The 14,042-nt window shown below is 36.0% G+C and overlaps 1 protein-coding gene across 2 annotated transcripts in view; it reads right to left on the bottom strand.

Moving 5' to 3' along the window:
* The window catches only part of MAEL (maelstrom spermatogenic transposon silencer), a 33,797-nt gene that overhangs the window by 4,737 nt on the left and 15,018 nt on the right, over nt 1-14,042 (bottom strand). For both annotated transcript variants that reach the window (XM_011979895.1, XM_011979896.1), the window contains 4 exons: nt 13,536-13,660; nt 12,724-12,778; nt 12,458-12,599; nt 1,566-1,628 (listed from right to left, as the gene is read on the bottom strand). In XM_011979895.1, the coding sequence (XP_011835285.1) occupies nt 1,566-1,628; nt 12,458-12,599; nt 12,724-12,778; nt 13,536-13,660 (385 nt within the window). The remainder of the gene's footprint in view (nt 1-1,565; nt 1,629-12,457; nt 12,600-12,723; nt 12,779-13,535; nt 13,661-14,042) is intronic.

Below are 14,042 nucleotides of genomic sequence, written 5' to 3'. Positions count from 1 at the left end.
CGCCATTCTCCGGCCTCAGCCTCCCGAGTAGCTGGGACTACAGGCGCCCGCCACCTCGCCCGGCTAGTTTTTTGTATTTCTTAGTAGAGACGGGGTTTCACCGTGTTAGCCAGGATGGTTTCGATCTCCTAACCTCGTGATCCACCCGTCTCGGCCTCCCAAAGTGCTGGGATTACAGGCTTGAGCCACCGCGCCCGGCCTGCAATCTTTTGATTACCAGATAAAATTTTAGGTTCATTTTAAGGGCATGGCAATGAAGGTAAAGATTACTACGATTCCCAAATGTTTAAGGCAAGGAGAGGGAAGTGGCAGAAATAAGACAACAACCATAAACACTAATCTATCCTCTGAACTAATATCACCCACTGGGCTACCAGAGCACCCAGATTATCTGGGGCTCCAGGTACTTCACTACAAAACGAGAACAAAAGACCTATGTGTTAGAGTACCCCAATAAGGAAGTGGTTCTGAAGGTTCACCCATATTGCTAGGAGAGGTGACATGGACAGAAAATAAATGTACTATGATGTACAAAACCACCTTTATTTTTATTTTTTGTGAGTACATAGTAGGTGCATATATTTATGGACTACATAAGATGTTTTGATACAAGCATGCAATGTGTAGTAATCACATCATGGAAGATGGCATATCCATCCCTTCAAGTATTTATCCTTTGTATTATAAACAAGCCAATGATTCTCTTTTAGTTATTTTCAAATGTACAATTAAATTATTATTGACTACAGTCACTCTGTTGTGCTATCAAATACTAGGCCTTATTCATTCATTCAAACTATTTTTTTGTACCAATTAACAATCCGCACTTCCCCCTCACCCCTCTAGTACCCTTCCTAGCTTCTGGTAATCATTCCTTCTACTCTCTATTTCCATGAGTTCAATCGTTTTGATGTTTAGATTCCACAAATAAGTGAGCACATGCGATGATTATTTTCCTGTGCCTGGCTTATTTCACTTAACATAATGACATCTAGTTCCATCTATGCTATTGCAAATGACTGAATTTCATTCTTTTTTATGGCTGAATAGTACTCTATTGTGTATATATACCACATTTACCACATTTGCTTTATCCATTCATCTGCTGATGGATACTTAGGTTGCTTCCAAATCTTGGCTATTGTAAACAATGCTGCAACAAACATGGGAGTGTAGATATTTCTTCAATGTGTTTCCTTTCTTTGGGGGATATACCCAGCAGAAGAAGTGCTGGATCATATGGTAGCTTTATTTTTAGTTTTCTGGAGAACCTCCAAACTGTTCCCCATAGTGGTTGTATTAACTTACATCCCACCAACAGTGTATGAGTGTTCCCTTTTCTCCACATCCTCACCAGCATTTACTATTGCCTGTCTTTTGGATATAAGCCATTTTAAACCAGGGTGAGATAATATCTCACTGGAGTTTTGATTTGACCCCCTTTGTTTCAAAAGAGCATTGTGGAAACAGAGTTACCCTGACTGCCAAAGCAATAGCAAGCAAAACAGCACAGAATAATTTAATCAGAATACAGTATTATGAAGAAACTCCTTTCCCCAACTTACGCAATCTTCTTGCAAACAGCTAAAGCACAGAAGAGAGTATCATTTTCTTCATGCCACTTGCACCTGTACAAAAAAAAGGACTTTAATATTCTAACTGAAGTAGCACTGCTTAAAGGTTTTTATATGCCAGATTTCTATCTGAAATCTTTTAAAAAATGAGGTTACTTAAAGATTAAAACTTCAAATTTAACACAAAGATTTTTAAGAAACAGATTTTAATGCTACCTTCTCTGATACAAATTCGTGATACTACACAACCTACACATAACCATACAGTCAAATTTTACCTTGAAATAAAATGAGTGCTTCTGGCACATCAGTGACATGCACTCATTCAACAAACATTTATTCAATGTACACTATTTGCTAGGCCTTGTGGTAGGCACTAGAAATACAGTATTGAAAAAACAGAAACTACTGTCCACACAAAACTAACTTTCCAGTGGGAAAGACAGATCAAGAAAGATATGCAAGCATAATACATAGTAAATTAGAAAACTGGGAAAGTTCTAAGGAGAAAAAATAAAAAGGTGATATAAACTATGCGGGAGGAGCAACATTTTAGATAAAGTGTCAATGAAAGGTAACACTGAGAAGGTGGTGTTTCAATGGAGATCTCAGGAGGTGATGTTGGTGAGGAAATGATGGAAATAATTTGTGTAAGTCAATACAAGGTTACAAACACTAAAATAGCACACTTTCATGACAAGAGCTGCTATAAACTTGTGTATCTTTCCAATGAGTACACAGTCTATTAAGACTCAGAGCAGCTCTACTTGTACAATGCAAAGCTTGCCTAAACTTAACAAAAGTCTTCATTTAAAATTATAAACATTTTAAACAGCAAAAGTATAAAAAGTCCATTATTTGCACTGGATGAAAGTTATTTCATGCATGGATGAATGGAAGACTACTTAAAAATAAAATTAAGATTTTCCCACTGTTTTTCCAAAGAAAAGTGATCCAATAAATGTGGTAGTTCACAAAACTGTAACATGAAGCCTTAGGTTAAAACAATACACAAACTATGTACATATATACATATACTATGTACCGGCAAAAGATAAAAATTAAGAAAACAAAAAAACCCTAAACTGGCTGGGCACAGTACTCTATAAAATACTCTGCCTTTCCACACAATCTTCTGTATCCTGTTAGAGCTATTAGTTTGCTTTTGTTCCCGGGATTATCTCCTTCTTCTGGATTGTGAGTTGTGGTCTCCCCATTTTGTTCTTTTTCATGTTGCAGGCTTTTCTTGAATGCCTGATTATCCTTAATTGCATTCATATTTAGATATGAGGCACAATCTGTGCTCACTGCAACCTCCACCTCCCAGGTTCAACTGATTCTCATGCCTCAGCCTCCTGAGCAGCTGGGATTTTAAGCATGTGCCACCATGCCTGGCTAATTTTTGTATTTTTGGTAGAGACAAGGTTTCGCCATGTTAGCCAGGCTGGTCTCGAACTGCTGACCTCAGGTGATCCACCCACCTTGGCCTCCCATAGTGCTGGGATTATAGGCGTGAGCCACTGCGCCCAGCAGGCTTTCATTTCTCTGAGTCACCATTCAGGCCATTTTTTATTGGAAGGGTCCCCCTTTCAACCCAAATCTCTGCTCTAAGAAATTCTATCTATACAAAAGAAACAAATAAAACATTTATTCCATATAGTATTTAATAGTTTTTAAACTCTTACAACACTTAAGTGACTTCTTCTGCATATGATTTTTCATAACTTTTTGAAACTCTTGAAATTCTACCAGAATTTACCATACATGACTAATATCTTCACACTAGAGTCTTATTGGACAGGAGATTCTGAGGCCAAGGATGACTGTGTCACTCTTTCCCACAGAAATTTTCCCATACAAGTGCCTTATGTACAAGAGCAGTTCCAATCCTGCTAAGTATCAAAAGCTCATTAAATTGGGCTAAGAAAAACTACTTTAAAGTGATAAAGTATAAAACTGCATTTCTTAATACTACTGTTGCTGGGGTTTCTGGTTCAAGATGGTGAATTAAACACATGCACAAATTTATCTCTTCTTGGTCCCAAGACCCTGTGAAGATGACAGTCAAAGAATAAAAATGGTAGCTGTGCACAATAAAGGAAAAAGGCAGGAAGAGGCCTCCATAGAAAATATTTTAACAAATCTTTGGCAAATAAACAAAATAAATGGTAACTGATGAAGCTGGAAAGAAGTCACAGTCTTCAGTGCTCAAGAGGCTAACAGCAGAAGAAGGTCTGCCTATCAGAACTCTGAGGAGGCTCTGGACTTGTGAGCATATCTCTACTCACAGAACAGAAAGGGAAGATACGAGGCTGAACTTCTGTAAAAAGAATAGTCTACTTCCCTGACCCCCCATGCAAAAAAGTAAACTGTTCTTGGAAAACCAGGCAGCAAGAATGGCTGCTGGTACCCTAAAGCAAAGTCTTTCATATTCTAGCATTTAGGATTTTGCCTCCAACTAAACATCTCTCTTGTCTGCTTTCCTTACAGGAAAGCCTCATCAGTTAACAATCCCCACTGAACAATATGGAACACTCAGCTTTGTAGCCTCATTTCTAAATATGAACACAATCAAGGATAATCAGGCATTCAAGAAAAGCCTGCAACATGAAAAAGAACAAAACAGGGAGACCACAACTCACAATCCAGAAGAATGAGATAATCCTGGGAACAAAAGCAAACTAATAGCCCTAATAGGATACATAAGATTGTGTAGAAAGGCAGAGTACTTTATAGAGTGGTAAAGAAGACCAAATACTTCACATGGATTTATGAAATTATTACATCCAGAATCCAAAATCCCAGTTTTTCTCATCTCTTCAACCCTCATCAACACTGATGATGGCTATGATTTGGGTAACATAGCAACACTTACAGGCTGAGAGGTACTGAGACTTCGAAAAGCCTCTGCCCACATTTTAACTTGTCAGAGCTCATCAGGGCTTGTGCTGAGTTCTCTTTCTGCTGTTTGCTGAGGTGATCTCATGTACATGCTGTGAGGTCCATCAAAGCAGAAGACTTGTCTTCCTGTACTGTATCTTCCGTGCCCAGCACATAGTGAAAAGAATGCTGACACTACCCAAACTGCTTCACTGAGCTCTAGCAGGATGACAGTTGCTTGCCTGCTATCTCTGGATGTGATGCCTCACCAGGACCTCAGAACATTGTAACCTTGCTCCTCTCCTCCCCATCTATCCAGTAGTACACACTAGAAACCTGGGTGTCATCTTTCATTATTTTTTTCCGTTTTCTCTCTCTGGGTCCAGTCCATCAGCAAGGTCTACTGACTTTAACCTATCCTAAATCGACCTATTCCTCTCCATCTCTCCCTGTGTTCTTGCGTGTTTAAAATTTTTCTAATGGTTTATGACCCCCCACCCCGATTGCTTCAACCTCATCTTGTGCATTCTCCTCTTTACTCATTACTCCACAGTCACACTGACTGTCTAACAATTTCTAGTAAACACCAAGCCTTTACCTCAAGGTTTTTCCATCTCTGTCCAGGATGCTCTTCTTACCATTTTTTGCATGGCTGCATCCTTTTCCCACTTCGGTTCTCAGTTCTAATGTCACAACCTCAAAGTCTTCTTGACCATTCTATAAAGTGGTCTACTTTTCTATACATTCTTCTCTGTTAGAGTGTCCTGTTGATTTTCTTCTTAGCACTTACCGCAAGCTAAAATCACAATTTTCTTTATTATGTACTGTATGTTTCTTTCCTACTTAACTGTTAGCTTCTTGATGGCAGGGACCACATTAATTTTGCTCACTTTTGGATCATCTCCTGGCACAGAGGAGGTGCTCAATAAATATTTGTTGATGAAATAAAGGCTACCATGTTTTAGTCAGCAAGTCATAGACAGTGAATTAGTCCAAGAATAATTATGACAAGAAGCATCAGGAGAATAGGGGATCTATAAAAGTTATAAATATTCTAGCCTCTAAAATGCATGTTATTAACAGACTGTTTAAGATTCTAAAATTCAATTTGTCTAATTGTACTCAGTTTCACCAATACAAAACCTACCCATTTCTGTTAGAACTAAACAAAACATTTACCACAAATTTACTACCAACTTTAAGGTCTTTTAGTAAGCATTTAAGAGCAGTGGTTGGAATAGGTTTCATTTGCTTGTATTAACAGACTCTAACAGTTTCTATTGTACACTACAATCCAAACTCCCTTGTAAAATATCATACATTTGAATCTTATTATGTTGTGAAGCTCAATAAAAAGTAGATCTATCCTGTCCAAAGAAGTTTAGTAAAGTGCCTACAGTACTGTGTAAGAGTTTTACCTTTAACAAAATCCCACAGCATGGACCTCAAATGTTTTAAACCAGAGCTACTCTAATCTTGTTGCAGAGTATAGCTACTCTGCTGAACTCAATACTGTATTTCTTCAATTATAAAACACATTTTCTTCACATTTTAACCCAAATTAGAATGCATTTTACAATTGAAGGTATTGCACAATGTACATTTGACAGTCTAGAAATAGTTGCCATTGCCTAACCATGTACAAATTTAATTATTAATCTTGATGGTAACCAGACATTTGCAATCCTTCAACATTTTAGTCAATAAACCATTTAAAGATTATTTGAGGACATATTAGTTTGTCCCTGAAAACTTTCCTTTGACCCCTTCTGAAAAGATGAAGAAAGAACTGGCATCAAAACTTGCAGAAAGGGTATGCTTAGAACAAAACCCCAGAGACAACAGTGGAGTTCTTTTTTAAGAAATGCTGTATCGCCAATACTCTTAATGGCACAGAGGACAATAATGTATAAAAACATGGAAAATGAATGACTCAATGTGAAATTTCTGAAATACTTCAGCCTGTAACTGAGGTAATGGTACATAAATCCAAATATCTTAACACTTCATTCATAAGCTTTACAGATTAACAAGAACAACAACAAACGTGGGGAAAACAAAATCTCCACCTGCAGCATAACTAGAAGAATGCTACAAAACTCAGTTGTCTATAAATAGAAAAATGAAAACTAATTTCCAATGGAGCAATTTCTCAGTCTCCTACCCCAATCTTTATATGGAGTACAGTCCAGAAAAAACTGTGGGGAAGAAAGAAAATGGAGAGCCTAAGATTAAATTAAAATCATTTTTACAATGAGGAAGCCCATTCTTTATGTAAATATTCAAACAGTCCTAGTAGATCAGAGCACTGACTATAGGCAAGTACCACGCTAAGTGAAAGAGGAAGGGGGAAGGGCCCTTTAGAAATTAGGTGGAGAAAAAAAAAGCAAACGGGGAAATTTAAGATCATGCAGGAAATAAAATTCTAAGAACCTACAACCACACTCCCACCACGCTGAAAACATTCATTAAAGAACCTGTACTTTGTCACATTGACAGAGAGGAAGGTTCCTGGAACAAAGACTCTCAATCAAACCTCCCCATAAATTATCAGCCTTGTCCAAGAAATGCAAAGGAGCAATGTATCTTCATCTACAGAAAGCTATTATAGGAAGAAGACAAGCTATTATAAGAAGATAGCCAGGCATGATGGCTTGCACCTGTAATTCCAGCAATTTGGAAGGCTGAGGCAGGAAGATCGCTTGAGGCCAGAAGTTCGACACTAGCCTGGGCAACACAGCAAGACTCTGTCTCCATGACAAATGAAAAATAACTAGGTAGGTATGGTAGCACATGCCTGTAATACCAGCTACTCAGGAGACTGAGGCATGAGGATTGCTTGACTCTAGGAGTACCAGGCTGCAGTGAGCTATGATTGTGTCACTGCATTCCGGCCGGGGTGACAGAGTGAGACTCTCTTAAAAAAAAATAAATAAATAAAAGAAAAATAAAAGAAAACAGAAAAGGAGACTCAAAACACTTTAGCTGATAATTTCTCATACCCCCACCCCCCAAAAAATATGAAGGAGGGGAAAAAACGTAACATTACTGTGTTAGTCTGTTCTCACACTGCTATGAAGTAATATTTGAGACCGGGTAATTTATAAAGGAAAGAGGTTTAACTGACTCACAGTTTTGCATTGGTGGGGAGGCCTCAGGAAATTTACAATCATGGGAAAGGCAAAGGAGAAGCACCCACCTTCTTCACAAGGTAGCAGGATGACATGAATGCAAACAGGGGAAATGCCAGATGCTTATTAAATCCATCAGATCTCATGAGAACAGCATGTGGGAACTGCCCCCATGATCCAGATACCTCGACCTGGTCCCACCCTTGACACGTGGGGGTTACAGGGATTACGATTTGAGGTGAGATTTGGGTGGGGACACAGAGCCAAACCATATGAGATTTGGGTGGGGACATAGAGTCAAACCGTATCAGTTACCATTCCATGTTAAATTAAATATCCTGAAAAAGCATATGAGAATATAAAAACACACCCTGAATGAGAAACTTCAAAACTAGAAACAGAAATAAACAAAAAAGAAGAAATTAACTCAGGAAAGAGAGGGGAAAAAAAGACAAAAACATTACAGAAAAGAACTAAATTACCAACTGCCCAAGGTTGAACAGATTCATTTGTAAAATTAATAAGAGAAACTGAAGAAAGCAGAAACTATCATGAGAATAAACAAAGTAAAAAGCGTCAGAAAAAGTGACTGAAAGGCAAAGAAGATCAAACATACATATATATTGGACTCCTTTCAAGAAGAAACATTAAGCAGTGGAACAAAACTAATATTAAACTATGATCTAAAAAAAAATCTCCAGAAATAGAACCTGATTCTGCATATTGAAGGGGCTCACCAAATGTCTCAGAAAATGGACCTGCATATAAACTCAGAGAAATATCCTAGCAACAGTATTAGACTTTAAAAATGAAAAAAGACTAAGGTTGTCTCCAGGCAAAATGATCAACTAACTCCAGTCAAAAAGATCACATAACTAAGGCCAAAATAACTAAGGCCAAGAGAATTAATTGACCAAATTTCACAAAAGGAACACACAAAGCCATAAAATGAAGTGGCATTTTCTAGAAACTCAAGGAAATACGGTGTAAACCATTAGAAAAAGTTTTAAATGTTCAAGAACACAGGGAATACTCTTCCATGAGCCCCTGATCAATTTACTGTATCAAGGTTCAGCAAACTTTAACTTTTAAGGCATCAAATATCACAGCAGGCAGCTTACAACTACAGGAAATGCAATGAAACACAGACAGAAACACAGTAATAACAGGAGATTACTCTCAACACAAGATATATCAACTGGATAAAATATAACTAATGAAAATATAAAATACAACTAAAGAAAATCTAAACAATACAATCAATGTAGATGATGTATGTGTGTGGATCTCAAATGCTATATCCTGAAAAGAAAGTATATTCTCATATGCCAAGAGAACAGTCACAAAAATTGATTATAATATTAAGTCAGAAAAAAAACCCTTAAATACCAGTAACTTCCATAAAGTAAAAATATTATAAACGCTTTCTGATCACAATGTAAAAGCACTGGAATTTACTAAAAGAAACAAAATGCAGAAAGTCCTTTTCACTTGGACATGTAAAAGCCTTGTTTTAAAGAGATGGTAGTTGAGAGTTAAAATGACATAATTTATTTAAAATGGCAATGAATATATGGCATGCAATAATCTATGTAATTCATTGAAAACAATGATTAAGAGAAACTTCACTCTACTAAACACATTAAAAAATCAGGCAAAAGATAAATAAATTACATTTCCAGCCCCCAAAACTAGAAAAACAACAACGTACAAAGAGAATAACAGCAAAAATTAATTAGGAAGAGAATAGAAAAACAGGTCTAATAAATTAAAATCCTATTGTAGACAACACACTTGCTTACAAAAAATGAGAGTGCACAAATATACAATGACAAGATAACCACTGAAACAGATGAAATTTAAAAAAATTTTAAGATACCACACTTCCTTGCAGATCTTTAAACAAATAACTTTGAAAAGCTATATAACATGTACCATTTTCTAGAAACATACAGATTACCAAAATTTACCTCATTAAAATTAGAAAGCCTAATAAAATCAATTTCCATAAAAAAACAGAAAAAGTTATCAAGGAACTGCTCCTACAAAAATGCGCCAGTCCCAGAGATGCACAATCTGTGTGAGAAAAATTTTAAAACATATTTGAAAGACACAAAAGTAGATTTGAACTATGGAAAGATGTCTCAATCTTTGGAAACAACTCAATACTATAAATATTTCAGTTATCCCCAAGTTAATTTATAAATTTAATGCAATCCTAACAAGCTTTTTTTTAATGAAACAAGAATAAAGTTCTCTTGAATATTATTTTTGTTTACAAAATGGAAATGCATCAGACATTCAAAAGCTAAATTAGCAAAAATGGAATATGAACATGGAATACAAACAAGCAAATGAACTTAACTATTAATATATTCCAAAAGAGTAATTTGTACTAAAAGGGGAAAAAAGAACCTAAATAACTTCTGAACAAAGTATTTCGACTATATACTTTCAGACTATAAACAATGATAAACAAACTCTAAACAGTTGTATGTCTTTTTAAAAAAATAATGGTACCATATAATTCTAAAAAATACTGACAGCCAGGGTTCTCATTCTTAGAGAAAGGAAATTTTTTAAAAAGTAAAAAAGCTAGAGAACTCTATGGTATTGGATTGAAATAACAGGTTAAGTGTGAACTCATGGTAAGACAGAGATGGATAAAAAGACTGACAGACCTAGCTACAAACAGATATGTATGGAGAGTGTGTACACACACACACATATATTTCCTAGCTCTCTACTAAAGGGATATAGAATCAATGACACTTTAGTAAGAAATGAGCACATCTACCACCCAGATTCTATCTCCTAACTCTTATGCTCCACTAAAAGAAACCAGAGATTCTTGGGAGAAATGGCTAATCCAGGGCTGGAACAGAGAAAGTACAAGATAAGCCTGTAACATATTGTGCCAAATAGAAAGCAAAGAAGCACTGTTAGATAGAAAGCAATGAAGCAATGTCAAAAGGACACACAAACCCCTGCTTGAAGGTACTCCCGCTGGCCATATATGGAACAATTTGATCATAAAAATAAATTACAATAATAGATTAAAATGTATTGAATAAGAATCCATGAGTCCATGCTCATATAAATGAAAAAAAAATGGGTAAAAAGGAGAAACTTTTTTTGGTTTTACAGTGGAATGCCAACCAATAAATGCAGAAGGAACAATCAAATAAGAAAAATCACCTTTCACAATGATAGTAATAACTGACTCAGGCAAAAGTCAGCACTTGATACTAAAATTTGTATATGAAAGTTTGAGGAAGAGAATACCTACCCAATTTGAAAGTATTTCCCCACAAAATATTTATTAATTATATGGTAAAAAGCCAGGAGTAGTGGCTCATGCAAGTAATCCCAGCACTCTGGGAGGCTGAGGCGGGTGGATCACGTGAGGTCAGGGGTTCAAGACTAGCCTGGTCAACACGGTGAAACCGCTTCTCTACTAAAAATACAAAAATTAGCTGGGCGTGGTGGTGGGTGCCTGTAATCCCAGCTACTCGAGAGGCTGAGGCATGAGAATTGCTTGAACCTGGGAGGTGGAGGGTGCAGTGAGCTGAGATTACGCTACTGCACTCCAGGCTGGGTGACAGAGCAAGACTCTGTCTCAAAAAAAAAAAAACAAAAATATATATATATATATGGTAAAAAAAACAGTAACTTTCCAAGAGAGAAACATTGACAGGTACTATCTTAAACAAGTGATCAAAGTTATCATCAGTAATGGGATAAACTGACATCACATGCCTCCAGATATGACACACTGAGCAGGCACATAATCCCTTCTGTGGTATTCCTGCCAAAAATGCATAATCTCAATTTAACCATGAGGAAATACCGATCAACTAAAAGTGAGAAACATTCTATAAAATAACTGGCCTGTACTCAAAAATATCCAGATCATGAAAGTCAAAGTAAGACTGAGGAACTGTCCCAGATTAAAGAGATAAATAACTTCCCAGATTAAAGAGATAAATAACTAAGTGCAACATGTGGTCTTGGACTGGACTCTAGAATTTGTTTGGCTATAAAAGACATAGTGGAACAACTAATACAATATTAATATGGTCTTCAGATTAGATAATAGTATTGCATCCTATATTCAATATCGTGATTTTGATCATTACACTATGGTAATATAAATGTTCTATATACACATGCGTGCGCGCACACACACACACAGTAAAAGCCTACAGCACCCGGTATTCCCAGGCAGTCTCTCATCTAACTACTAACCAGGCCAATCCCTGCTTAGCTTGTGAGATCAGACAAGATCAGGCGTGTTCAGGGTGCTATGGCTGTAGACTAAACATTCTTATTCTTAGGAAACACATATTGAAGTATTTTGGTATAAAGATGCATAATGACAGCAACTTACCCTGAAGTGATTTTGAAAAAGTGTATATATATTTAGAAACAAAATTATAAAGAAAATGTATTAAAATGTTAGCAATTAAGGAAACAGAATAGTAAACTTTGTAATATTTTTGCAACTTTTCTGTAAGTGTAACATTATCTCAAAATAAAAAACTTTTGCCAATTGATTTCACTTATATATTCTTTTACATGTAAGTACAAGAGTTCTATGTAATAAACATCTCTCTAAATAAATCTAAGGACATTCTTTCATCAGTATAGAAATTCTAAGTGATAAGAAAGAACAGTTTATTTGGCAGGTTTGTTTTTAGTGATACACAAGTAACAATGTATCTTACTATCAATGAAATCTTATATTCAAGGAAATACAATGATTCCAAGCTTTCGTCGGAAAATATTGCATAAAAAGGTAAAAAAGTCCTACCATATTTTCCCAGTTTAGAAAAGAAGTCAAAATGACTCAAACAAAAATGCTAGCAATACCTTGTGTTGCTAGAATAATCCCACATGGCCACATCTAGGAGGCTTCGAATCCAAGTCTTAGAAGGCTCCTTGAGAAATTTTTGTTGGTAGATCCCCACTACAAGGTCCTCTACAGTAAGAAGTTGTAGATCTTGCCTGATTTCTTTCAGAGTAAATAGAAAAACACATACAATTAGTAAATTTAGATACTCGGAAGATATCAAAGTAGAAACAAACACAGATATTAATTATAACGCACTTCTGCAGCAACCCAGAGTTTTACTTACCTGATGCCTTTGCCATATGCTTCAAACACCAGTTGACTCTTGTTCTATCATCAGACTGGAGAAAGCAAAAAACAAAACAAAACAAAACAAAAAGCTACTTGTATCTTCTCCTACTTTGAATGACTTATAATGCTGTACTTTCAAAATGTGGGGGTTGGGAGGTAGCGGGCACAGGAGAAAGACTGAAGAGTTTGTGCCAACAAAATGAAAACTATAAAAAATTGACATATATTAGAAAAGACTACAGCTATTATTAGTCATATTTATACAGAAATGTTAAGATACTTTATGAGAAGCAAGGGAGACCTAGGGTATGCAAATGAAGAAACCAATGTTCAGAAAAAGATCAGATAATCACCTCATGGTTATACTAAGTAGCAAGGTTAAAGTCCACTTTTCAACTCCAAGCCTCGAAGAATATCATCTCTTTAAACATTACAAAGAAAGAAGGAAAGGATTGCCACAAAGATAGTTTTGAAGAAAAGGTAATCTTGTTTGGTAAGATAGGTGTACAGAATGGAGTATCCATTCTTAAGGGTAAAAAGATATTGCAGATATTTCAGAAAGAAGAACTCAGACAACATGAACTCTACCAAAATAGAAATACGTTTAGCTTTTGCAGTCTTCAAAATCCCTCCAAAATTGGAGACATTTTAAAAATAGGCACTACACCTAATTACATTCAAAACAATTCAAAATGAATGTGTGTTTAAGACACACAAGACAAAAATACACGGCAAAAATTCTTTGTTTTATGGATCTTTTGGTATTATAAATTGATATCTTAAAAGTACTTCTTAACCTGAAATTACCTTGCAGTAGATAGGTGGCCAGTTCCCTGGGTTGGGATGAATAAATCTATAAAGGTTTTGTAACACAGTTGCTTGGTTATGCCCACGTTCAAAATTTGAAATAGGAATCTTGTGACTAGAATCACCTGAGGGAAATAAAAAGGAGAAGTTCAAATTTTGAGCAAGACAAATATTATGGGGTAGGTATGGAAGTAGGGGTACAGTAAGAGGATAGTGGGTAACACAAAGTTAAGTACCTGTACAAAGGCATTTTGGTAAGGATTTTACATATTTTAACCCACAGTCTTACAGCCATTCTGTGATGTGATATGTGTGTGTGTGTGTGTGTGCGTGTATGAGAAACAACTGAAAAATTAGTAAGTTAATAAGTGGTAAACAATTGAGTCATGACTTAAACCCAGGTTTGTTCAGTAACCAGGCCTGTAGTGTTTTACTACTCCCATGCTGCCTTTCATAAATTTTTTACTAATAAGGCTGGAAAAACTAATAGTAATGATTGCTTTATAA

This window comes from Mandrillus leucophaeus, unplaced genomic scaffold (assembly GCF_000951045.1).
Source record: "Mandrillus leucophaeus isolate KB7577 unplaced genomic scaffold, Mleu.le_1.0 Scaffold207, whole genome shotgun sequence".
Lineage (NCBI taxonomy): Eukaryota > Metazoa > Chordata > Mammalia > Primates > Cercopithecidae > Mandrillus > Mandrillus leucophaeus.
The sequence above is the reverse complement of the archived record's forward strand: the minus strand, read 5'-3'. Positions and strand labels throughout refer to the sequence as shown.